General features: G+C 47.7%; 10 protein-coding genes across 10 annotated transcripts; 7 read left to right on the plus strand and 3 right to left on the minus strand.

Moving 5' to 3' along the window:
• Positions 1 to 137: 137 nt before the first annotated feature.
• Positions 138 to 2,245, plus strand: H6S33_008930 (uncharacterized protein; the record flags this gene model as incomplete). Its single annotated transcript, XM_044841208.1, has 11 exons — positions 138 to 191; positions 274 to 329; positions 390 to 640; positions 749 to 816; positions 894 to 1,004; positions 1,055 to 1,266; positions 1,333 to 1,465; positions 1,527 to 1,554; positions 1,643 to 1,792; positions 1,855 to 2,034; positions 2,088 to 2,245. The coding sequence occupies 11 exons, from the start codon at positions 138 to 140 to the stop codon at positions 2,243 to 2,245; spliced, it is 1,401 nt and encodes a 466-aa protein (XP_044697745.1).
• Positions 2,246 to 2,698: 453 nt separating this feature from the next.
• On the minus strand, positions 2,699 to 3,766 carry H6S33_008931 (uncharacterized protein; the record flags this gene model as incomplete). Its single annotated transcript, XM_044841214.1, has 4 exons — positions 2,699 to 2,742; positions 2,808 to 2,930; positions 2,995 to 3,359; positions 3,534 to 3,766. 4 exons carry the CDS (start codon positions 3,764 to 3,766, stop codon positions 2,699 to 2,701), a joined length of 765 nt encoding a protein of 254 aa, XP_044697746.1.
• Positions 3,767 to 4,021: 255 nt separating this feature from the next.
• On the plus strand, positions 4,022 to 4,643 carry H6S33_008932 (uncharacterized protein; the record flags this gene model as incomplete). The annotated part of the gene is made up of 6 exons (XM_044841215.1): positions 4,022 to 4,070; positions 4,148 to 4,188; positions 4,265 to 4,276; positions 4,364 to 4,423; positions 4,484 to 4,547; positions 4,609 to 4,643. The coding sequence occupies 6 exons, from the start codon at positions 4,022 to 4,024 to the stop codon at positions 4,641 to 4,643; spliced, it is 261 nt and encodes an 86-aa protein (XP_044697747.1).
• Positions 4,644 to 5,283: 640 nt separating this feature from the next.
• Positions 5,284 to 7,785, plus strand: H6S33_008933 (uncharacterized protein; the record flags this gene model as incomplete). Its single annotated transcript, XM_044841216.1, has 8 exons — positions 5,284 to 6,789; positions 6,844 to 6,955; positions 7,010 to 7,050; positions 7,113 to 7,203; positions 7,265 to 7,385; positions 7,450 to 7,532; positions 7,609 to 7,673; positions 7,729 to 7,785. The coding sequence occupies 8 exons, from the start codon at positions 5,284 to 5,286 to the stop codon at positions 7,783 to 7,785; spliced, it is 2,076 nt and encodes a 691-aa protein (XP_044697748.1).
• A 512-nt stretch (positions 7,786 to 8,297) lies between these two features.
• Positions 8,298 to 9,891, plus strand: H6S33_008934 (uncharacterized protein; the record flags this gene model as incomplete). The annotated part of the gene is made up of 4 exons (XM_044841217.1): positions 8,298 to 8,448; positions 8,511 to 9,251; positions 9,307 to 9,410; positions 9,457 to 9,891. 4 exons carry the CDS (start codon positions 8,298 to 8,300, stop codon positions 9,889 to 9,891), a joined length of 1,431 nt encoding a protein of 476 aa, XP_044697749.1.
• A 506-nt stretch (positions 9,892 to 10,397) lies between these two features.
• Positions 10,398 to 11,540, plus strand: H6S33_008935 (uncharacterized protein; the record flags this gene model as incomplete). Its single annotated transcript, XM_044841218.1, has 1 exon — positions 10,398 to 11,540. One exon carries the CDS (start codon positions 10,398 to 10,400, stop codon positions 11,538 to 11,540), a length of 1,143 nt encoding a protein of 380 aa, XP_044697750.1.
• A 777-nt stretch (positions 11,541 to 12,317) lies between these two features.
• Positions 12,318 to 13,117, minus strand: H6S33_008936 (uncharacterized protein; the record flags this gene model as incomplete). Its single annotated transcript, XM_044840277.1, has 5 exons — positions 12,318 to 12,348; positions 12,463 to 12,742; positions 12,812 to 12,875; positions 12,934 to 12,985; positions 13,062 to 13,117. The coding sequence occupies 5 exons, from the start codon at positions 13,115 to 13,117 to the stop codon at positions 12,318 to 12,320; spliced, it is 483 nt and encodes a 160-aa protein (XP_044697751.1).
• A 566-nt stretch (positions 13,118 to 13,683) lies between these two features.
• Positions 13,684 to 15,632, plus strand: H6S33_008937 (uncharacterized protein; the record flags this gene model as incomplete). Its single annotated transcript, XM_044840278.1, has 4 exons — positions 13,684 to 13,749; positions 13,844 to 14,045; positions 14,137 to 15,140; positions 15,240 to 15,632. 4 exons carry the CDS (start codon positions 13,684 to 13,686, stop codon positions 15,630 to 15,632), a joined length of 1,665 nt encoding a protein of 554 aa, XP_044697752.1.
• Positions 15,633 to 17,225: 1,593 nt separating this feature from the next.
• On the minus strand, positions 17,226 to 21,075 carry H6S33_008938 (uncharacterized protein; the record flags this gene model as incomplete). The annotated part of the gene is made up of 7 exons (XM_044840279.1): positions 17,226 to 17,445; positions 17,506 to 17,744; positions 17,799 to 17,970; positions 18,022 to 18,394; positions 18,455 to 19,456; positions 19,511 to 20,492; positions 20,560 to 21,075. The coding sequence occupies 7 exons, from the start codon at positions 21,073 to 21,075 to the stop codon at positions 17,226 to 17,228; spliced, it is 3,504 nt and encodes a 1,167-aa protein (XP_044697753.1).
• A 3,190-nt stretch (positions 21,076 to 24,265) lies between these two features.
• Positions 24,266 to 25,082, plus strand: H6S33_008939 (uncharacterized protein; the record flags this gene model as incomplete). Its single annotated transcript, XM_044840280.1, has 4 exons — positions 24,266 to 24,286; positions 24,476 to 24,555; positions 24,645 to 24,958; positions 25,018 to 25,082. The coding sequence occupies 4 exons, from the start codon at positions 24,266 to 24,268 to the stop codon at positions 25,080 to 25,082; spliced, it is 480 nt and encodes a 159-aa protein (XP_044697754.1).
• Between the last annotated feature and the right edge of the window lie 153 nt (positions 25,083 to 25,235).

The raw sequence follows: 25,235 nt of genomic DNA on the forward strand, positions 1-25,235 counted from the left end.
TGTATCGCAACGCGTCACCTAAATGAATTCTGTGACCTCGACGCGTTAACCTGCGACAAATACAGCCTCATTCTGAGAATCACGGAACCTTGATACTAGACCAGCCCACAATCACGATATCTACGAAAAGCTCAATTATGAATGAATACCGGGACTATCTCAAGGATGCTATTATTGTGCAGAAGACTGTGGTTGGTTTTTCTACCCTTTCTAAACCCGTTGAGAATATGGGGATCTAAATTGAATCATCACTAATTATAATGATGAATATAGGTGTCTTACCGAGTCTTAAGCCGAGCTTTGAAAGTCCATGTAAACCAAGCCAAAGAGTTTGCTTATCCTTCAAATAGTTCCAATCCTCTTGTCTAGCTAATGATCTTATTCTGTAGAATGCTATTTGACTTCTACACCTCCGAGAATGCTACCAAGCCCAAATCTATACATGCAACCTATATAGTCACTGGATATCGCAAACCCCAACCTCCTACCAGCACGAGGGGGAGAGAAAGCGCCGATGATGATAATGACACCGTAATGTTCGACAGTTCATTCCCAGGAACTCAAACTACCGTTACTGCGGAGGAAGTAAAGAAGGGATTGTGTAAAGTTATTGAGCTGTGCCAAGAGGAGGAGCTAGAAGGTTAGTATTTTCTTCATTTGTGGGTGGTTCGCGATTGTTAGGTCCAATCGAGAGTAAACTATGCACTAGGTCGCTGGGATTGATAAGCTAACGAACTCCAATTCATAGCGGTTAAGGCAGAGTTAGAGAAGGTTTTGAGTGTACATCTGTACAGCTTAGAACAGGTACGATTAGAGGTTAGTCTTAATGTTATCAATTCGAGTAGTATAATTTTGGTAACCTGTCGCTGATAAGGCTATTTAAAATTATCCAGGATTTTACGATTCTCACGGGATGCTCCGCAAAAGTACTTGCAATCCATCAAAATGAAGATCCTTTGGAGCTTGGAGCTACCTATGGCATTATTTTGAATCCCAGTGCTAAGGTTTGTGATCAAGCTCCTGCTTCGATCGTTGCATACTAACGATAGTATAGAGGACGGGTAATCGAGCTCTTCCATCGGTATCAGAGCCAAGAAAGGCAACTATATCTGTTGGCCAAGAAAAAAAGAAAGAATTACCAGCAAAAAAGGATCAAGTTGCAGTGAAAAGAGAAGCCGCGGCGAAGAAGAAGGAGGCCAAGTCAGAAACCAGGGACGACCCAGAAGTAAAGGCGGAAACGAAAGAAAAGAAGCCTATCACAAAAGCGTGCGTTCATTGATCACTGATATGATTCATCACTAAATTATACTGATTCGTTTTATGGTTTTATAGCTCTACATTTCCCTCAACGAAAACCGCCTCAGCTGCTGCCAAAGCTAAACGAGGCCAATCTAATGATCTCTTTAGTTCATGGAAGGCAGCGCCGAAAAAAAAGACCACAGACCCAGTTTCGGAACCCAATTCTGTATGGCCATGCCCTTTCCACCTAATTTATTTGCCGGTCGCCTCAACTAACATTGTACCAGGCTGCACAAAGTCCAAGAGTGGAAGAAGGTTGGTCATTTTGACATCCAAAAATCAATTTAGTCAAATGATTATCGAAATTTTTAGGAAATTATCGCTAACTTGTGAATTTGTATAGAGTCTTCAAAAGAAGATACCGGCGATGACGATGATGAATTAAATAATGAAAAATCCCAATCACCTGTCCACGATGATACGGAATATGCAAGAAAGAGAAAGGAAAAGGATGAAGAGCTTAGAAATATGATGGATGACGATGATGAAGAAGGTAATACTTCCCTATGTAGATTTTACTGATAATTTATTGACTTACTTAATAATTATAATTAGATATTAAAATGGAAGATGACGAAGAACCGCCAGTTAAGATGGCTAAGATTGAGAATCAAGCTGAATCACCCGATATATCCACTGGAGCAGTTGCAGGAGTGATAACCAGTGGTGGTAGAGTGAGGGGAAAGAGAAAGGTGCAACGAAAGATCCAAAGTCAAGACAGTGATGGATACTTAGGTTTGTCCTCTTTTAGTTTTGCATGAGTCTACAACTACTTACCTTCTATACAGTCACCAAAATGGAGCATGTTTGGGAGTCGTTTTCAGAAGACGAGCCTGAGCCACCGAAACCAAAGCCAGTAGTGAAGCCGGTGGCTAAGGGCAAGAAGAACAAAGATAATCAGTCAAAGGGGCAAGGGAATTTGATGTCTTATTTTGCGAAGAAATAAACTGTGGCAAGTGGCTCTCTAGGGATTTGTGCGATTCCGGGATAGGATGCGGCGTTTTATCCTTTACCTATCGTTACTTTTATTGAGGGATGCAATTTTGTATTCTAGTTCGATTCTTGTATTCTACATAGGTGGATCATTACGATTTATTAATTGGGCACATTGGGGGATCTTTTCTGGAATAGATTAAGGATGGGGAATAGTAAAGATCCAACAAATAATACCGTTTCTATGATCTATATTATATCTCCATTGTAATAACGGAACACTAACCCTCATAGTAAATCGCAGTGTATGGATTCCTATGCCTAGCATGTGAAAGTGATTGAAGAGAGGTGAGAGGTGAATATACAAATCTAAAAAAAACAGAGACGATCCCAAACTCCGAATTAATGGTACAAGTACATGTAGTTAGAGCTGTGTAGGAGTTTATGCAGTACAATTTTACATAGATCAAGGGGTCGGCCGCAAGATGCCGTTATCGTCATATTTCGCTTCTATTGATCGAGGATTGTCAATTAGCATAGATGGAAAAACCTCAGTTCTTGAAGGCTGTACTCACTGAAGAAGGTATATGAAAGCGTGACTGTCTCAATTCCTTTCATTTGAGGATCTTCAAGGAAATCAGGATCTATGAAAAAGAAAACCGGCATATCCACCTCTTCTCCTGCATTCAACTTTTGCTCTGTTTTTATTTTATTAGTAACATGATTTCAGCCAATAAATATCATAATTATCAGTGAGCCCACCTTCAAAACAAAAACACTGTATCTTTGAAAAATACGGCGCCACTTGTCCCGGGGTTACGCTATATGTAGCAACACCAATGATATCCTCCTTACTCAGGTTCTTGGCCTTATAGAATGCCAGAGCCGTCTCACCAGGAAGCACCCGGACCTCGCGCTGCTGGGGGGTGAATTTCCACTCAAGCACATCGGAGACCGACGCATTGAAGGTAATACGGAGACGTTTAGCCTGTCGTTGCGGGATCAGTTTTTCGGGGGTGAATCTGGTCTGGTCCGTTATGGGAGTACCGCCAAAGCCGGTACGCTGGCAGATGGCACGGTAGAGAGGGACAGAGGCATATGCGAGTGTCAAAGTGGCAATTCCGATGCTGAAAATGACCGGTTTATTTAGTTTTCTTAATCTTCAATGACTTATATTATTTCATTTTGGGTAGAAAGAGAACATTGAGGAGAAATATGATATATTGAGAAAAGGATATTGAACAGGAATTGATATTTGACAAATAATTATACGAAGAGTGAATTCTCTAATGGTAACGAACCTCGCAGTATAATATAATCCACTCGAGTTTTTTGCTCTGTACTGGTCTCTCATATTCGGAATCTTCCTCGGCGCACCACCAGCACTGGCATTCTGACCAACGGGCGCCGCCCTCGCTGTCAAAGTGGACGAAAAGAACCTCGGCCTCAATTCCACTGCCCGTTTCCCTAATAGCATGTTCGTACAATTAGCACATGTCCACCCCGCAGCCGTAGCTCTTTTAATGAGCGACATCGTATAATAATTCGGAGATTTTTGAACCAGAACCTGGCGTCATTCGGCGCCCACCAAAATCTCCGGAACGGCGGCTGTCCGGGTAACCACTGCGACAGTGGGGTCACTTATGTTCTTGGCAGCAAACAACCGGACCTCACCCGATCTTTTGATTGCCCACATCGACCCATCGCACATCTCCAATTGCCCTCTCTCTTTGCGCTCCCGGAAACACAACCTCTCCACTCTTCACGACCACCGAAAAAATCCGCAACTATGTCCGACGACGAAAGAGAAACCAAGCCATTCAAGTTCGTTACTGCAGGCATGTGGCCGATCGTCCTACAGTTTCCCGGGTTGAGAAGCGAGGGAGGCCAAACTGACATGGTGTGAATTGAATAGGCTTTGACGCTCGATTCCCTCATCAGAATCAGACCAAGCACGCATGTCACCCCATTATGCGTGTTCAATGAGAAATTATACCCCGTATATACTAACATTTATCCTGGATGTTACTAGTGCTGGCAAAACGTTTGTTCTCCGTAACCTGCAATGCCTATCGCGTTTCATGATTCCTTAACTCATATCTGAAGCTAATATAATACCGACTTTCTCCAGTACGTTGACTACTACAAGTGCATCAACGCTAAGGGCGAGGACTTTGCTCCTTGCAAGCAAGTATGCTATTCCCCCAAGGTCCTTTCGCCCGGCTTCTGAATTCTAATCATAAAACTCCAGTTCTACCTTGCCTACCGATCCCTCTGCCCGAATTCATGGATAGAGAGATGGGACACTCAACGCGGTACGCTACCATAGTCTCCGGCGCTGATCTCATTTTTCTAACGAACTAACGTAAAATGCAGAGAACGGAAACTTCCCTGCCAAATTGGACTCTTAGATTGTCTCCGAACGACAAACCATTACTGTATAGCTCTAGGTGAATACGTGAAATAAGATTCCGTGATGTTGCACGGTGTATAGAACAAGGTGGGTAGAGGTGTTTTTTTGCGGCCTATGGAAGGTGATATCAATAAAATATCGAATCCGATTGCATTTGTGGTGATTTGTGGTGAATGATTGCGTTTTAGCCCTCTCTGAGAGTATTTTTGATGAAACCTTTGTAATAAAACATGACCTTGATTGATATTTACCTCCCCCTTTGGTTATGTGGTTCAATAACCTTACGATCCAGAATAATTTCCCTACTATTATGGGCCAAAGCTGGGAGTTATTGGTAGATTTTATCGAATTAGTAGTTGTAGTAAAAGCTCAAAACTGATTTATTTTTTGAGGGTGTATGCTGTCACGAGTGACAGCCCATGATTAAGATTAGTCACATGCTCTCCATTTTAATTCATGGCTTTGAGGCAAGTACCGTCGCCTCAAGGTACTAATAACCGTCATACTATGTGAACCACCAAACCCTCCAGCTGTGAGCTAGTCAAAACCTTTCTCTTCACTTTTAATCCAATTTCAAGCTCAACTACAAGACAAGAGGGCGGTACAACTGATTTATACCTAACCAGCGCACCGGACCAATGGAGTCACCGCAAGCATTTGATCGTCGAGATAAAAGAAGAGAGTTATATGGCCCACGTCCAATGAATCGATCAGGTCAAAGGTCTAGATCACCAAATCCCCCTCCATCCGCTGCCCCTCAGTCATTCCGACGGCTGAGCTACATACCAACAACCTCTTTGCCTCTTGAAAGCATCCAAAGCAGAAATGCAAGCCGAAAAGACGTCGATGTCGGTGAGACCGAAGAAAAAGGATTGTCAATTCCTAAACGAAGTTTACAAGTCAGGGTGGTGAATGCCTCATCGGAATTCATATTTCTTCCATCGAGTGGTGAAACAAGTACTGTTGCAAAGGCTAGTTCACTTCATTCGCATTCACCCATCATACCTTTGTTGAAAGCACAGTCTTCCATGTCATCTATTCAAACTGTTGGTGACTACTCCCGGTATCCACAATGGTCCCAAAGAGGAGCCAGCTCGTCCGAAATTTCTTCAGCACTCCCAGCATTTACCATTGGTAGTGATTATAAGGAAGGACAGTTTGATGATAAATCGATCCTTCATGAAGAAGACCCTGAGCGTGGTTTCTCGTTATATTCTGAGCATGGTGGCATATCACTCCAGTACCCGACAATCGACGAAATAGAGGATGATGATATCCTTCATACCCCAAATTCAAACGAAAAAATCAGATCTAGTTATAAAAGGATACTCATGGGAGTTCTGTATTGCACGATGTTTATTTGCGGCGTTTTTAGTTTGTTTATTGTATGGCCTGTCCTTACTTATACCAGGCTTGCACGGGAAGGGAAATCGGACTTAGGTGGTGAAGGTCAACTTTCCACCATAACCTACCCAATTTTGGGTGCCGCGAGGACATTAATAGACGCTGATACCCCAAAATATGCAATGACACGAGATTCAGTAATGGGGGGTGGAAAACTAAAACTAGTATTCAGTGATGAGTTTAATAAAGATGGAAGGTCATTCGACGAAAATGAAGACCCTTTTTGGCAGGCCATGGATTTTCATTATGCTTCCACTAACGATTTAGAATGGTATGATCCAGACGCTGTGACAACAAAGGATGGAACCCTTCGTTTGAGGCTAGACGCATTCAAAAACCACAACCTTGATTATCGGTCTGGAATGCTTCAGAGCTGGAACAAGCTCTGCTTTAAGGGCGGTGTATTGGAGGCGTCAGTTTCGCTCCCAGGTCCCGCTGGTGTTCCTGGACTGTGGCCGGGTGTTTGGACCTTGGGTAATCTTGGTAGGCCTGGATACATGTCGACGACTGATGGGGTATGGCCATATGCATACGACGAGTGCGATGCAGGCATCACTCCAAACCAGTCGAGTAGCGATGGTTTATCATTTCTTCCAGGCCAAAAATTTGCAAGATGTGTCTGTACAGGAGAGGATCATCCAAGTCCGAGAATCGGCCGTGGGGCGCCAGAAATTGATGTCCTTGAGGCAAGTACTGACGGAAAGCTAAGACTGGGTATCATCACGCAGTCCAACCAAATTGTAAGCTTTCTATCCTTATAAAAGTTATGCACATATCGGTGACTGATGTTTTAGGCGCCGTTTGATATTTGGCATAGGCCTGATATAAACTTTCTAGCAATCAAGAATCCTATGGTTACTCAGATGAACGGATGGAGCGGTGGGCCCTTTCAACAGGCCATTAGTGGTATGCATTTTTGGATTATCTGTATTTGTTGACCGACTAACTGATACTTCAAAGGGGTTACCACTTTGAATAATGAGTGGTATGATGGGAAACAAGTGAGCTTGATTTCTCAAACATCTCAAAGGGGCCAAGAATGGGGGGCTTATCGTCGATATAGTTTCAAAAATATGCGTTTGAGTATAGACCAGGAAAACGTAACGGCAAGATTGCGTGGTTCGTTGGTGACGAAGAAACTTTTAGGATGACAGGTGATATAGTTACATCTTTAGAGTCGGGTTTTTTCATGTATCTCCTCATTAACATTTGCAGGTGATGCAATCGGTCCAAATGGAAATATCGGTCAACGAGACATTTCTCGAGAACCTATGTCTATTATATTAAACCTTGGTCTTAGCACTTCATGGACGTATATTGATTGGAACCTCTTGGGGTAAGTTGAGTTGATAAGATCTATAATTATCACACATCAAGTTTGACCGAATACTTAGCCCTAGATTGACTGACGGTGTAACGATGTACATTGACTACATACGTATCTATCAAGAACAAGGGAAGGAGTCGGTTACTTGTGATCCACGTAAGTTTAGTTATCCCTATATACATCGAGTACTTATTATGAATTCTTCTTGTTAATGTCTTTTATGATCTTTCAGTGGGGTTCCCGACGACTGAGTACATAAAAAACCATCTGGTTGCTTACATGAACCCAAATCTTACGGTGAGTCGTGGTATCTAAAAGGATAGGAAAACAGTATTGATTATTGAAAAACTAGTTGTGGAAGGATACGGGCTATTCGTGGCCCAGGAATGAATTAGTTCCAGGCTGCTAAAATGGATTTGAGATGGGCTGGCGTCCTTAATATTCGCAATAGCCTAAAATACCATTATCACTACTCGCACAAGTAATAGGAAAAAAATGTCTCTAACTTTATGAGAGGTTTCAATGGAATCTATGCGGTACGTTATTAGAAGGTATGTGGAACATCATAAGGTATCACTCGTAGCAAAACAGTGGGGAAAGGCACTTCCAGAACAAGCGAGATTTGACAGGGGTTCCTAGAAACAATCCCAGCAAGCTATGACAAAAGAGTGCATTAATAATTGAGAAAAGGCTTGGCTTATGCGGCTCTCCCTTAGTAATTCAATTGCCCCTCCAAACCCCGCCACCCAAAAAATCTTTCCCCTTTGACTATATGTATTGACTCAACCTCTTAACCATTGACTCAATCTTCCTGATAACTGACTCAACTCTCTAAAGCACATAAACAACAGAAAGACTCTCGTACCCACTCAATATCAGCTACATATACAATAATCATCGACGCATAAATAGACAGCAAACATGGCTCCTTCCGCTGAGCTCAAGCAAGAGGATATGTTCCAGTCCATTGGCAACCAGGTCAACGCCGTCGCCAGTAGCGGCGCAAGCGGCGAAGCTGCAGAAGGTGGCGAAAACTTTACTGTTGACGAGCCGCAGGTTGTGGACAACATTGGTATGTTTTATGCGCCGAGTTCGGTTTGTAGCTATCCACTGATCGCCGTATTTGATGTCCAGAGTCGCTATGCATGAACTGCCATGAGCAAGGCATTACTCGTCTTCTTCTTACACGGATTCCCTTTTTCCGCGAGGTTGTCGTCATGTCCTTTGAGTGTTCCCACTGCCACTTCCGCAACAACGAGATCACCTCCGCAGGAGTCATTCAGGAGCGCGGGTGTTCTTACACCTTCAAAGTTGAAAGCAAAGAGGACATGAACAGGCAGATCGTCAAGTCCGAAACATGCACATCGCGCTTCGTCGAACTCGACCTTGAGATCCCCGCCCAGCGAGGGCAGCTCACGAATGTCGAAGGTCTCTTGTCGCTTGTACTTGAGGACATTGAGCAGGACCAGCCGAAGCGCAAAGAGATCGACCCGGAGTCATACGAGAAGATTGCGCAGTTTGTTACCAAGGGTAGAGATATGGTTGAGGGACGGGCATTCCCGTTCACGGTGAAGGTTGACGACCCGGCCGGTAACTCGTGGATTGAGCCGAAGCCGGATGACGCAAAGGGAAAATGGGCCAGGCACGACTATGTCAGGACACCGGAAATGAACACGGCACTTGGTTTGACAGATACGAGCAAGGAGGACACGGAGAAGTTTGAGGAGGACGATGAGATCAGGCCCGATGAGGTGCACACGTTCCCCGCAAGCTGCCCTAGCTGTGTCAGGCCGTGCAGCACACATATGAAGCTTGTGGATATCCCTCATTTCAAGGAGGTGGTTATTATGAGCACTGTCTGCCATGCTTGTGGATGTAGGTTTCCCGACCGGTAGCGACTTACGGGAAGGTCATTACTGATAGTTTGCAGATAAGAGTAACGAAGTTAAGACCGGAGGAGCCGTTCCCTCTATGGGACGTATCATTACCTTGAAGGTCGAGGACGAAGAGGATCTTGCTCGTGATATTCTCAAGGTTTGTGGGATTCATCGATTCATGTAGTTCGAACTAACTTTCCCAGTCTGAGACATGCGCCCTCACTTGCCCTGAGCTCAACCTCGACCTCACCCCCGGAACCCTTGGAGGACGCTTCACCACCCTAGAAGGCCTCCTCCAGCAGGTTCACGACGATCTACACCAGCGCATCTGGGGCGACATGGCCGAAGAGACCTCCGACTCGGTCGAAAAGGAAACCAGGGACAAGTGGGAGGTATTCTTCCAGGGACTCCGTGACGCCAAGAGCGGAAAGAAGAAGTTCACCTGTATCCTCGACGATCCTCTCGCGGCCAGCTATGTCCAGAACCTCTATGCGCCTGACCCGGACCCGCAGTTGACTATCGTCGATATGGCCAGGACCAAGGATCAGGAGGATGATTTGGGTATCTCGGACATGAGGACCGAGAACTACAATGAGGATGGGTCTGAGAAGGTCCCGAAGGAGGCTGTGAAGGTTTAGGAGAAGGCACAGAAATCGATATCTGTGCCAAATCAAAATTTGTTTTTCTTTTTCTCTTCTTTTTTCTTTTCTTTTCTTTCTAGCGGTGGGAGGCAAATATCAAAAAGTGGGGGAGGGCGTCAACATATGGGGGATAAAAAGTCATACGTAATTGGGACGGGTTTTTTTTTTTTACAAGGATACCTCAGTCTTTTGATGTATCCCTTTGCTTGTATTTATAACAAGGAGGGCACAAAATCAATGGAAGATCGTAACTGCGTCAAAACCAGCTGTTCGCGTGAAGCACGATTGCAATTGACCCTACCAATGATTGAAGTGTGTGATATCTCTCCAGGGTTAGGGTTCCAGCTTGGCTTGATTTCTCATCACGGAGCTGCACTCGACAGCTCCCACGAGCCCCTAAAACATCTCGATAACCTCACCTCTAAACCTCACCTCACCACACCACACCCCACACCCCACAGCTCACCACCACCACCACCACCACCACCACCACAACACCAGCCATGAAGCCCTCACGCCTCCTCCTCCCGCTCACGCTCCTCCCCTGCGCAGCCCTCGCGCAGCACACCTCCAACTGGGCCGTGCTGGTGTCCACCTCCCGCTTCTGGTTCAACTACCGCCACCTGGCCAACGTGCTCTCCATGTACCGCACCGTCAAGCGGCTGGGCATCCCCGACTCGCAGATCATCCTCATGCTGTCGGACGACATCGCCTGCAACCCGCGCAACGCCTTCCCGGGCACCGTGTACAACAACGCCGACCGCGCGCTCGACCTCTACGGCGACAACATCGAGGTGGACTACCGCGGCTACGAGGTGACGGTCGAGAACTTTATCCGCCTGCTCACGGACCGCGTCGCGCCCGACACGCCGCGCAGCAAGCGCCTGCTCACCGACGACCGCAGCAACATCTTCATCTACATGACGGGCCACGGCGGAAACGAGTTTTTGAAGTTCCAGGACGCGGAGGAGATTAGTGCCTTTGACATTGCGGACGCGTTCGAGCAGATGTGGGAGAAGAAGCGCTACCACGAGATGCTGTTTATGGTCGACACGTGCCAGGCCAACACGATGTACAGCAAGTTCTACTCGCCGAACATCCTGGCGACGGGGAGCAGTAAGCTGGATGAGAGCAGCTACTCGCACCATGCGGACAACGACGTGGGCGTGGCGGTCATCGACCGCTATACGTACTACAACCTGGAGTTCCTGGAGAACGAGGTCAAGACGGCGAGCAGCAGCCGCAGCACCATGAAGGACCTGTTTGATAGTTATGATACGGAGAAGATACACTCCACCCCCGGAGTCAGGACGGATCTGTTCCGCAGGGAGCTGAGCGAGACGCTGATTACGGACTTCTTTGGGAATGTGCAGAATGTGGAGCTGGAGGGCGAGGCGGGGGGCAGCTGGAATGAGGACTTGCTGGAGCTGTCGAGGCTGGCGGTCAATTTCACGGTGCCGAGAAGGAATGGGACCTGCGGTGGCCGGACCGTCGAGGTGGAGGAGCAGCCGCAGAAAGTGGCCAAGAGAGAGGGCGCGGTGCGTATCGTGGAGGAGGAGGGGTGGAATCGGAATGCGGTGGGTGTGGGGGCGCTGCTGGCCTGCGCTGCTGCGTGGGTTGCGGGGTCGGCGCTGTCGGCGCTGTAGTGGTGTCCTTTTCTCTTTATTTTGTTTTATTAGGGCGTAATTATCTTTATTATCATTAAAAACATTGTTTCTTTTCTTGGGTTTCTTCTTTTTTACTAGCATTTTGTTGTGGATATCCGTGGTTTCTTTGGGGGGTTGGATATATGTATGTAGTTGTATTTACGGGCTAGAGTGGGTGTGGTTTGGAGTAATGCTATCAAGATGATATCTAGAGGTTCTTTAGGGTTTGATTGATTGTCTATATAACCACCGAAATCGATAGTAATAAGCTCAATACTAGCATTAACCTTGGCGCAATTGACGGGCCCAGATGCTACAAAGCCATACCATTACTACGACTACCAGTATCCGGAAATGATCACACTGCCAGTTTTTCCTACACCAACCACTTCACATTCACACCACAGCACCAACGTCTTTAAAGAATCCAATACCATTTTCCATGCAGCGCACATACCAAGCCAAAACAAAAAAGATATGAAAGAAAAACTACGGATATACTGTACCTGTAAAAAAAAGCAAAAAAAAAAAAAAAAAAGACAAATTTACTGTACACGCCTCTTACTACAAATTTGCAAACATGTCCTCTTTGATTTCCCCCAGCCATTTCCGCGTACACGAGACAAAGTTCCCCAAACAGGACATGAAAAACGCCCCCACGAGAAGTTTAAAGCCAATGCCAATTGCGGGTCCAGATATAAATAAGTACTAATAATTGTTAGTAGCAGCCGAACCGCAGCCGGCCAGCTACCCCAGAAGCGATCAACAGCAACACGTTTAACCGTTCGTCTTGGTGTTCAAAATCAACCTATCCCCCCACAGCACACCCAGTTAGCCCACATCCCACATCCCTCCCCCCCCCCCCCCCTTTCCTCTCCCCTCCCCCTCCACCTCCACCTCCACCTCAGAAAGGAATACATACGCCACAATCAACCCATACAGCCCCAGCACCTCCGCAAAGATCAAAATCAGCACCATGCCCACAAACACCTTCCCCTGACTCATAAACGCGCGACTACCGGCGTTCCCCACAATGCCGATCGCATAGCCCGCCGCCAGCCCGGCCAGCCCCACCGACAGCCCGGCGCCCAGGTGCGCGAACCCGCTGAAGAGCGAGTAGGAGTTCTTGGGGCCCAGGTCGCCGGCGATGAGGACGGCGATGACGAGGCCGTAGACGGCGATGATACCGGACATGATGACGCCTAGGGGGTTGTTAGTGTGTGGGGAGAAGGGCGGGGTGGGGTTTATGGGTGGGAGGGAGGGGGACGGACTGATGAGGGACTTCATGATGAGTTCGGGCTTGAAGGTGCCGACTCCGGCGATGGCGACGCCGGCCTAGATGGTGGACGCGTTAGTGGGCTCCTAGCGGTGGGGCGGGAGAGGGGGGGCGTACCTTTGCGGTGCCGTATGCGGCGCCCATGGACGAGAAGATCATTGCGGAAGCACTGTGGGCTGGTTAGTCTTTGCGTAGGTACCGCCCCATTTGGGGGGGGGGGGGGGGGGGGGAGGGTGTGGACTTACATTCCGGCAAACCCGAAGAAGGGCGCGTAGGGAGGGTTTACCTCTGAGGACGACATTGGGCGGTGTGGTGTGTGTTTCTGTTTTTCTGCTGGTTGTGTGGTTCTCGGTGGGCGTGGTGTGGTGGGCGTCGTTCGTGGGTGTCGTGACAGGTACGGATTGAACGCGGCTACGTAACGGACGGACACGGGTTGTTGTGAGCTGCTGCTGCTGCTAGGAGTGAGTTGGGGAGGGAGGGTAAGTGGTGGTGGGGGGTTACCCGGGCTGCGTCATGGGGTATGGTTCACTGCGCAGTTTGTGTACCGGCGTTCGACCGGGCAGCTGCGTTAACATTAAAGCTCGATTGTTACCGCAGATGAGATGGCCCCGGGACAGCAGAGAAGCACTGCTGCACGAATCAATTGTGTGCAAACCGCACATGAGGATATCTGCATATGCTGACATCTTACACCGCGCCCGACACAAGCACCCCTGACCCTCGCGTAACAGACAGGCAGGAAGGAGCTAAGCTGCGGTATCCATCCGCACCGCACCGCACCCGCACCCGCACCCGCACCCGCAACCACACACAGCTCCCACCGCTCCCACCGCTCCCACACACAGCTCCCACCGCCCCTCCCGCACGATGGCCTCCTGGTCGCCCACCATCAGCCCCGACGCCGTCTCCGAGAACTGGAGCACCGTGCTGCTCGTCTGCCCCCCTCTCCTTCTCCCCTTGCACAATCCCCCACAATCCCCCCCCACAAACAAACAAACAGGCAGACAGCTAGCTAACGTGTGTATAGAGCCTCCGGGACCTCCGCCGCGACGTGCCCATAAACTACAACCAGTACCCCGGCATCGCACTGACGCCGGCGTGCTTCGCGGACGGCAGCTACACGGACGACAAGGCGGCGTGCGTGGCGGACCTGATTGCCATTGGGTATCGCAGCTTTCTGCTGGATCTGTATCTGGATGGGGAGAGCGGCGGGTGGGGGATTTGTCCAGGTGCGCTACTGTTATCTACTGTCTATAGCTAGCTATGTGGAGGGCTATGGGGGAGGTCTACCGGGGGAGATGATCTGACGTGCTGCGGTAGCATCGGACGTGCCGGCGCCGGCGGCGAGCTCAAATGCCGCATCTTCCACGACCCCAACGACCACCCCCGCTTCTACTACCGCCGCCGCATCGCTCCTCCCCCGCCAGTCGGCACAATCCTACACCTGCACGCCCTCCTTCAACGCCACCACCCTCCTCACCATCTTCGACACCTGGATGACCGGCACCAACACGGACCTCGGCGCGCGCATTCTCCTCCTCACACTCTCTCTGCACCCCACGCGCAACACCACCTCCACCACCCCCCCACAGCCGCTCACAAGCACGCTCAAAAGCGCCAACATCCTCGCCGACGCCTACACGCCCACCCTCCTGCTCTCCGACCGCAACAACCTCAACGGCAGCTGGTACGACGACACCACAACCACAAACAACACCTACTTCACCACCCGCTTCGCCGCCGACAACACCGTCAGCACGCCCGACGGCTGGCCCAGCGAGTCCTACCTCGAGTTCAAAGTCGGCAAGCGCGTCCTCGTCGCCTTCGGCGAGCTCGACAACGCCGTCTCCGCCGTCTACGACCCCGCCGCGACGGGCGACGACGCAGTCATCTTCCCAGAGGGCTACATTGGGGAGCCGGTGCCCTACAACGCCTCGAGCACCCCAACGTGCTTCTACAACCCGTCCGACACCCGCATCGCGGCGGGCAACTCCTCGTGGGCGCAGGCGCTCTACCGCGCGCCCGCAGCTGCAGCTGCAGCTGCGGCGGCGAACATCACGGCGCTCATCAACTGCGGGTACTCGACGCTGCTCGACTCCGTCGGCGCCGCCAACACATCATTGGAGGAACGCTTCCGCAGCTACGAGGCGCAGATCCGCGCGACGGCCGCGTGGGCGTGGGGCGACGACGAGCCGCAGAACACGACGGGGCGCAAGGCGTCGTTCCGGTGCGCGGCGATGCGCGTGGCGGATGGGAGGTGGTTTGTGGCGGACTGTAACGAGAGTCGAAGGGCGGCTTGTCGTGTTGGGGGGCGGCCTTATGATGTATGTCTTCCCTTTCCCCCTTGTCCCCCCCCCCCCCTCTCCCCCAAAAGCCCCGAACCCCTCCACTCTCCAAGGGCACCTAGCTAACGTACCCAACAGTGGACACTAACACCCACCCCCCTCCCCTACGCCCTCCTCCCCCCCTGCTTCGCCGCGCCGCGCACGCCGCTCGAAAACACACACCTGCACAGTCTCCTCCGCTCCACGCTGCCGAGCACAGCCAGCGTGTGGCTAGACCTCAACTCGCTCTCCACGGACTCGTGCTGGGTTTCGGGCGGCGCGAACGCGCCGTGCCCCTACAAGCTCGGCGACGAGGGGCGGCGCGAGGTCATTGTGTCGGCCGTGGCGGCGGTCATCGTGTTGGTTGTGTTTGGGCTCATGTGGTTTGCCAAGGGGGCTAGTTGGAGGGTGGAGAGGAGTCGGAGGAAGAGGAGGAGGGCGGTGAAGAAGAGGGTGAGGGAGGGGGTGGAGTATGAGGGGGTGCCGTCGTAGGTGTTTTGGGGGGGGGGGGGGGGGGGGTTGCTGGGGTCTGGGGGCGGATTTTTTTATGGGGTGTGTTTGGGGTGCGGAAGATTTGGGGGTTGGGGGGGGGGGTGGGGGGGGTAATTGTAATTTTATGTAATATATCACGAGTGTTAGGTTCTCGAGTACTTATAGCAGTAATACAGTAATACAGTAATGCGGTGCCCGATATAGCGGTCTTTGAAGAGATTTAAATTCCAATACCAAAAGCCAACCTCCCGAAAAAAACTACTCTATAGTACATCATAACCTATGCAAGAACCTCTCCTCCTCCTCTTCCCTCCTTTCCATTACGACAGCCACATAACCCAAGCACACAAAACACAAAGCAAAGCTAGAATAAAAAAAAAAAAAACATAAGCCCAAAGTCAACTACTACCAACACAAAACCTGGTCCGGATTTTGGATCATGAGCCATCACTCACCTACTATCACATCTTGGCACGCATGTGGTACTGTAACTACATCCCGGGACTTTGCATCACAATGCTTGTCTGTGATTGGTTGGTCGGCCGGCAGCTTAACTACATGTACATAGTAGTAGTAGTAGTAGCCATGTGCCCACTACAAGAGTCCCGGGGTCTGGGCATGGAATAAACATTATGTAGTCTCGTGTCCGTCTCATACTATAGCCAACAGTTTGTAACATAAACAATCGCAACCCCCCAACCCACCAAATACATCCCGGATCCTATAGCGTCCACTTTTCTATCGATCCCTCCGACCCAGCAATCAATCAACCAACCAACCCGAAGAGCAACGGAATCGTGGGCCAAATAACCAAAGCATCCCAGCAAATCTACATGTATATAGGCCGTGTATAAAAATCCGGTGCCAAGCACAAGCCACCCAAGCCCAAATATTGCAACGTCAACCCTCAGTGCCCGCCCAATTGTTTCAAGACGATATGTAGCTATTGCAGTAACTTTATTTGCCAAGCAAGAATCTTAAAACCCCCGACAGTACGGTAAAAAAATCCACGCCTCTGAAAAAAAAAAAAAGCCCTAGAAGATGATACACACACACATACACACACACACACACACACACAACTGCTATTAAAGTCTGAACGGGTCCGCTGGGTATTCTTTATCATGAAAAAAAAATGTAGTAGTATATGTAGGGAGAGGGAGAAGGGGGAGGGAGGCACAGTGGTGGTGGAGCCACATGGAGAAAGGTATAGGAAGTGAGGGCCATGGAGAGAGAGAAAGAAAAAGAAATTGATAAAATCAAAAGAAAATCCTATTTACAAAGTTAGACATTAAAAACCAAAAAAAAAAGAGAGAGAAAAAGAATATAATAGTGTACAAGTAGCTTCCATGTTAGCAAGGGATGAAACAAAGGTCCGATGGTAAGCCATAGAAAAGGTTCAAGGTGAAAATAAAACGAAATGGGGGCCCCGGGGGGGGGGGGGGGGGGGTTGCAAAAAAAGGAATACTGCAGAACGCCATCCAAAAGAGTCCAACGCTTCGCTGCCATATGAACTTTCTAAACATGAAAAAAGGCCCGTTTTCTGTCCTACAAGATTTTTATTTTCTTGTTTATCTCCAATAGATATCTTCCTCACAGTTGACGCTTCTTGGAGGAAGAGTCGTCATCTCCATCGTCATTAAATAATTCTATTATGCCCGCAACTGTTGGTGGGGCGGTGCTGGAATGAACAATAACAAGCCATCCGACGACGAAATCGACGAGATGGTGAAGTCGGTATGCGTAAGTTACGCCGTACAAGGCGGAATAAGATGCTAATCCGAGGAATAGTATGTTTGTGATTAATCGTATACTATTCGTTTCAAACTTTGGTCAGCGATATTTCGAGGTCCAGAGTGTCTTGAAAACATACCGGTTAGGAATTCTTGGGATCATATTTCCGGTCGTAAGGGTTTCCACAAGCAGTATAAACGGCATAATGGAGAGCAAATTGTGGTGGGATGAAAATGGTGTGAGCCAATGAACTGCTAGGTTATGTATCCATACAACAAGTACGGGTAGGTTTATAGGTAATATCCAAAGCATCATAACAAGGATCGAATGAGTGTAGTTGGAGAAATCTGACGATGACCCAGAGCGTTCAGAGTATCCCTAAAATTTCACGTGAGTTGAGTTACGAGGTGACGCTTAGAGAGAGAAACATACGCTTTCTTTTGCAACTTTCAATGCACGGACGCAAGTTGCGATTTGGACAATGCAAGCAACCATGTAGGCGAACTGGTAAGGAATAAGGGTCGCTACAAAAAACAAAAGCATAAGGGTTGTCATGATCCGTCTTCGTGGGCTACTTGACGAAAACGTCGGACCTATTGAGCGTCTTCTAAAATCAGCTATTTGATCCATTCTGGGACCTTCGCATATATCTTACCTTCGTTCATTACTAACCCAGTTGGGCCATCGAATGAATATTGAATATATGAATGTTAAAACATGCAACAAGATCATCAGTCCATAGTTTAGAACAGCAACCACGCCAACAGCTAATAAAGCAAATAATGGTGCCAAGAACCAAAAGAATGGATCTGCAAGCCCAACCAGAAGATCGTTTTTATCGAACTCCATGGTGGGAGAGGACTGCTCGGCCGCAGACTTTGGCCATGAAAACGGAGATGATATTCGCTTTTCCTGCTCGGCCTTGGCGAAGCCGAGAGAAACTGCTAGGAGGGACAACGAAATCATAACGAATGGTAGTGTTTTATTTATCAATAATTCTATGCCTCTGGTGAAGCTTATGAAACGGCCTACAGTATCCCATTAGCAAGACAAATTCACAGACCGGAAGATTACAAAAAAAAACATACCGCCGTTATTATATTCGGTAAATTGTATTCTAAGGACAAGAGCTACCACAAGCATAGGGAATGCAGCAAAGACAGTTCTGTACCGCATGACAAGTTTTCCCAGGCTTCCGACGAAATCAAACTCAACTGACACATCTATAGTTGAATTGCAGGTTGGGTCTGTCCAAAATTGCAATGACAATCCCTTCTTATTATTTGGGCGGAGAGCCGGAGGTATAAATGGTGCTGTCCCGTGAAGGCTTATGTCGGCCGTGTGCACATTGACGAAATACTTTGATTCATGCGGATCCATGAGGTATTGACGGACCAGAGGGGTAAAAAGCTGGCCGTCTTCCCCGCAAGATTGGATACCCACATTTAGCTTATACGTCAGAAGGCTGCTGTGCATTACAGGTATATGAAGTTCAGTCACAATTGGACGTTCGGCTGGCAAAGTTGTTCGAACCCCATCCAATAACAACCCACGTAGACCGACGTTTGATTGAACACTGGCATCCTTCTTCTCGATGAACTCTGCAATTACCCAACCTTGTGATACTCTACTAGCCTTGTCAACAACAGCCACAAACTGGTGCTCAGCGAGGTCCTCAAAATCATATTGCAAAGATGAAAATGGCTGGGCTGAATCAAATGAGTGTTTTGAGTTTCGGTACGATGCAGGCATTTGAATGACATCATCAGCGGCATTTTTGCATGCAAGGCGGGTCGATCCAGAACTGTCTCCAGACAGATCCATATTCATAGAGAATATTGCTGCCGTTTGCCCAGCTTGAAGAGGGAACACACTGCAAAACAAAACCTCCAGCTTTGAATCCCGAACACCATCCAATTTTTGGTCTGTCAATAGTGTAAATTTCGTGGTTCCGACTCTACGAGATGGTGGCACAGGCATCAAGTATGCACGAGGCTTTTGCGATTCACCAAGTTGCCTCAAAACAAGCTTTTGCCCAAGAGTAATGATCGAGTGCGAGTTATCTTCAAGAGTCAATAGTGTAGTAGGCTCTGTTCAAATTAGCTATGAGTCCTGGAAAAATTACCGATAAATAGATATCAAACCTTTGTGCGGTAGTGTTTTCTCGGCAACAGGTTCCATGCCCGTAAGATACCATTTCTTGAATAAATGCATCCTTTCTGCTCGAGGCTTCGTCTGTCCAGGCCTTTTCACATCGATGATATCTAGCATAGACCGGGCAACAACTTTCATGAGCTGATCGCACCAGAGAATTGCCAAATGATCTACCCCAACCCAAACATTTGGCATTGAAGATGTAAAAACCGTAAATCCATGTGTGTCCGGAACTAATGATGAAATACTGGCGTAATCTGAAGGCACAACATTGTCCAAACCCCCACCAGCAATAGAAACCAGAGTAACATGCCATAATGGATTATTGTTTGCCCATTTTTCCGAGAAAGATCTCCGCCAATAGTTGTTTATATCATCGTACGTCTGCACTATCTGTTTATCGAAAGATACTGGCGGCCGAGCATGAGGTGCTGACATGGTGATAATAGTATTGATGGAGTTTGATTGGTAATTTGGCATGATCAACATGGTACGGGCGACTATCCCCCCCATCGAATGGCCAAAAATTATCACAGAACTTGGATCCGGAAGATCCGAATCCATTGTGGCCTTTCGGGAGTCGTGATAGAGAGAAAGAATGTACGCAACAGCCTCATTCAAATATTCGGCCTGGTCGAGCATTGTTTGACCATGGAATGCGGTTATATCTTCATTAAAATCAACCGTGAAGAAATCGAGACCACGTTGTCCAAGTTTCATTAGGTTTTCGTCTTTAGCTGCTGCTTCTTTGAAAGTGCGCGCAGCCTCGGCAGCTATCGGGCGTACTTGCTTGTAGCTACCAGCGTTTCCCGGAATAAAAAGCACTGGCACGCCCTTGGGCTGCAAGCACCTCAGCAAATGACTTGGAACAACTTGGGACCGCGAGCAATCAATTGTGAACGGATCAAATGTATCAGGTCGCCCATTTTTCTTTGCAAACTCGCTTCTTGCATCCAAGATAGGCCAAAGATCCTTCACAGAACCAACACGGAAACGTCAAGGAAGATCTGGAAGCGCCCAAGGAAAAGGAGGAACTTACCGGATAATCGATATCCACATTATGCTCCCGGTATAGATAGAGACTATATTTGCTGGCAAATCTAGTATGTTCCGTGTCGAAATCCTTCTCCCGGATGTAAACAGGGGACATGCGTGGCATCCGACAACCTTTAGAGTCGCATTGAAGGTCTGTAAAGGATGTTATGCTGACCCAGAGGAGGAACGCCGAGAAAAGGATAACAGTTAGTGTTGATAACGAACATAACCATGCCGACCGTACTCGTGAAGACTTGTAGCCCCGTGTGTCCTCCATCCCTTCCTTTGTCAGTGTTGGTGTCGCGTCTAAAGGCTCTCGATCTCGGTCCCGCGGTGGAATCCAGAGAGGTTTTGTAGGGGAATTATGTGCTGTCTTTATCTCTTCGCCTCGGTCCTGGATATTTAAAGCAGAGGAAAATTGACATTCCTCGTTCCCTTCCACCGGCGAGGCCTCGCTGTCTTCACCGTCGTCTGCAGTGATGGAGGGTCTCGAATCTCTCGAAGAGCGTCGACTCCGCATCAATGGCTTAGATATTCGAACCGGGCTCCGTAATAATTAACGAATGGTTCTCCAACGCTGCTGAGTATTCTGGACAGACGTGTTGGTAGCCGGGGGGTAGATTATGTGGGAGAGAGTGAAGGTATCGTTGCCTCAGGAGCTAGGTAAAGGGAAGATAAAGTCAGTGCCAACGTCGTCAGCGTATCTCGCCCAAGAGGATCGACAACCTTGCCCCAGGCCTTCCGGGCATAGACAAGGAACCGAAAAAATCTTGGAAGGGATGAGAGGAGGAATAATTTTGATAGGTACAGATGAATAAACAGAAATATAAACGGACAAAATAGAGAGGACTTACCACGAGGCAGCGAAAAGAGAGACAAACGAGAGCGAGGGCTACCAAACTAGAGGAGAGTCAAGGAGAGATCGAGGGCGTGGTGACGAGGTCGTCACACACGGGCGGCAAAGAACAGGATTGTCACAGAGAAGGACGGGAGAGTTTGGGTAATGAATTGTTCTCACGCCGTAATAGGTAACTACATGTAATAATCTTCAACTTCAGTCAAAATTCTAACCATCATACAGACCCTACATGTATCCTACATCTATAATAGTGTAATCGCGTTTCTGGTTGCCCTGGCTGTTTGCCTGCCACCGTGTTTTTTTTTTTCTTTCTCCCCTTCTCTCCCCCAACGAGCAGCTAATCTCCGCCCGATTGGCCCCGACATCCACATCCACAACTCCTACCAAATTCGCCCAATCTCCCGCCCGAATATATTACTACTAGTATTATTATTACAATGCCTACATACATTTACTACACTTTTTTTCTCCTTTCAATTATACCACTCCCTAAACTATATTAAACCTTCAGGTCGTTCTACAATTTCCAACCTCTAACATGTGCAGCGGTAGAGTACATACATGTGCCTACAGGTACTCGTATTTATTTTTACTCCGAGAAAAACATCAGGTTACGTCTTATATACAGTATACAGTCTCAAGCCTATTCGTGTAAGAAGCCACATAAGTGTGTGCATACATGTAGGTACATAGGAACCTATACATACCTCTTTACCCGGAACCTACATGTACATGTAGATACGTGAGGTCATTGTTGCTCACCAGGTTGTCTTAGAGTAGAAAACACATTAACATCGGTGCCATTTACTTTTGGGTTTTTGGTTTTTTTGGTTTTTTGGTTTTCAACATCGTAATCTCAGGCCAGATCGAATTAGATTAGAATACATCTAGTTATTTAACCTAGAACGAACTTTTATGTGGTATCTGCGCGGTATATATGTCACAGGATTTCTCAAGAAGCTGAATACCCCGGCTCCAGATTGAATATGCCATATTCTGAGGCAAAATCCATTATCCTATTAATTCAAGGTTTGAATTTGGCTTAATAGTCGGTGTCATGTATACAGCACGCATATACGGTCTGTATCTTGGACAATAAAGTAGGTCGGTGATGCATCTTCTCCTCATACATATTTTAGAACACGCCACTGCCAATTACTTTAAGCGGTCCATGTAAGTCATATAAGAGATCTAGAGCATGTATTTGAAGAAGTAAATACCCCTACTATATATACATGTAGTATGCTGGACTTCGATTACACAGATTGTATTGATAAAGGTAAGCAGAATACCGGCATCATAAAATAGCACTCGATTCCATATAAGCATGTATTATCTGATTGGTCTATTATGAACAGCAGTGAAACTGAAGTAAGTATCGTATCAGTCTTGCTATAATTAATAGGGAAGCAGGTCCTCCGCCATTGACACATGCCTAACTTCTTTGAAGACAAGTTGTGTGTATCGCTTAGATACGTGTAAGTGCTTATGTGCAATTAAGTCCATGCACTTATCAAGATCGTCCCCGTTACTCATGCATCTGAGGCGATGCGCATTACAGAGTTTTACAACAATCATCAATACGGATTTGCTACTTCTTGGTACGTGATATGGGAGGTTGTTGGGTATGTATGTGCCATGGGGATTAGAGTACAGGATTGGGGATTGTCTGCTCATTAATGACCAACCAGATTATATTTCCTTTGGTTTCCTAGCATTTCTGCTAAGTGCTTTTCCATTAAATGTAAGGACCATTTCCCCTTTTATTTCCTCCCCCTTCCCGACGGAGTATCTCATTTTCGCCTCCAGCCCCTGTAAAAGTATACCAGCTGCCGAATTCCAGACAAACTGCTGCAATTGACCTCCATCCGCGTACGGTTTGACGTAACAATAGGCCAAGGGTCGCTTGGACAAAAGCATTTGACTTATGGCGCCACGAGTGCAAGATGATACAGTGGCCAATATCCCAATTGTATCCTGGCTTGATGATCCTAAAGCCCCCTCCAACTCGCGAATTTGTGCAGGGCCGGATGTAAGTTTATGAGCCTTACATGAAACAATAATTGGGATTCCCGATAAGTTTGGATCTTCTTTAGGAAGACCTGGTATATCCCAGGTCCCACGTAAGTCTATGCCATGGTCGCCCGGCATACCGCAACGACCAAGCTTCATGCGAAGAGCTGAGAGAGCGGCAAAAACGGTGTACCTTGATGATGGGCACAAGCCTTAAAATCTACAGCCATTGCTAAATAATGTGGATGTAGAAGGTAGAGCAGGAGACCTACTCATAGATAGTTCCAACATATATCGTAGCATCGGGCGTCATAGATACAGACTCTGCATATCGAATGAAGGACGGGATATCTTGGTGCTGCGACGAGGCTTTCGTTTTGTAGAGTCTTTCATGACGTATAAATGTGTGGTGAAAAAGACGATAGGTAAGAAGAGGGGGCCGCATATCTTTTCTGGTATGTTTCCGGAAGTAAGTAAGGAGGTGTTAAAAACTTGGGAAATCGCAATATGGGTGCCTGCCAAGTATTCTTATTCTGAGCTGAGTAAGCTTCATGGGGCTGAGCCCTGATTACTCGGCCTGATTAAGAGTAGTCACCACCAATCATGTACGCGGAATGAAACTGCTTCAAACTCGCCGTAAACCAAAATTGAAAAAAAAACCAAGTGGGGTATTTTTTCCTGTTGCCCCTCCACCAGCCCCAAGCCCTTTTATCTGTTCTATTCCCACACCCACCCTCGATCCCTTCTCTCCTCCTCATCTACATCGTAGTCTCCGTTTAGCCCGCTACTTTCTTTTTCATCTCATTCAAAAAAAAAGTCGCTTTATAATTCTTTCAAGATGGCCGACAACGATGAGCAGGTGTGCATTTTGTTCTTACTCTTTTAATTCCTCCCATGTTTTATTCCCCGCTTCCACGAGACCGTGATAATTTCACTATTTTTCTACCCCGCACAAAACCGCTACTACTCTCAATCAGCGCACATGGAAAGAACCACGAAGGAAGATGAAGCTTTGTTAGACTTGAGAACTGACGTTTGTATTTTATAGCACAACCACACCTTTGAGTCGGCTTCGGCCGGTGCTTCCGCTACGTTCCCCATGCAGTGCTCTGCACTCCGCAAGAACGGGTATGTCTTAGATTCTCCGCCGTTCCTGCATCGATCCGATGTCTCATTATGATATACGGGTATATTGACGTTTCTCGAACCTTCCATAGGCACGTCGTTATCAAGAACCGCCCCTGCAAGATTGTCGAGATGAGCACATCTAAGACTGGAAAGCACGGTCACGCCAAGGTTCACTTGGTTGCCATTGATATCTTCACTGGCAAGAAGCTCGAAGAACTTTGCCCGTCCACCCACAACATGGATGTCCCCAACGTCTCCCGCACTGAATACCAGTTCTCCCACATCGAGGATGAGTTCCTTCACCTCATCAGGCCCGATGGTAGCGAGAAGAGCGACGTCAAGCTCCCCGAGGGAGAAGTTGGCGAGAAGATTCAGGCTTACGAGGATGAAGGCACTGACATCCGTATGTCATTTCCCTTCTTTGTTTACCTTGGATTTGTGAACTAATTATTTGTTTTATAGTTATTACTATTATCTCTGCTATGGGTGAGGAGGCTGCCATCTCCGTCAAGGAGGCCCCGAAATAAGCGCATTTCAACTCTCCTCTGTCATTTTGTGGATCAGTGATCTCGCTTTTTTCTTTTCGGTTCTGTTTTTTTTCTTTCTTTTTTTCCGGGAGCGAGGCTTGTTCATTGGGTTTTCATCAACTCTGATAATTGGAGAATTTGGGTGTGAAAAAA

This window comes from Morchella sextelata (genome assembly GCF_020137385.1).
Source record: "Morchella sextelata strain SCLS chromosome Unknown scls_3, whole genome shotgun sequence".
Taxonomy (NCBI): Eukaryota; Fungi; Ascomycota; class Pezizomycetes; order Pezizales; family Morchellaceae; genus Morchella; species Morchella sextelata.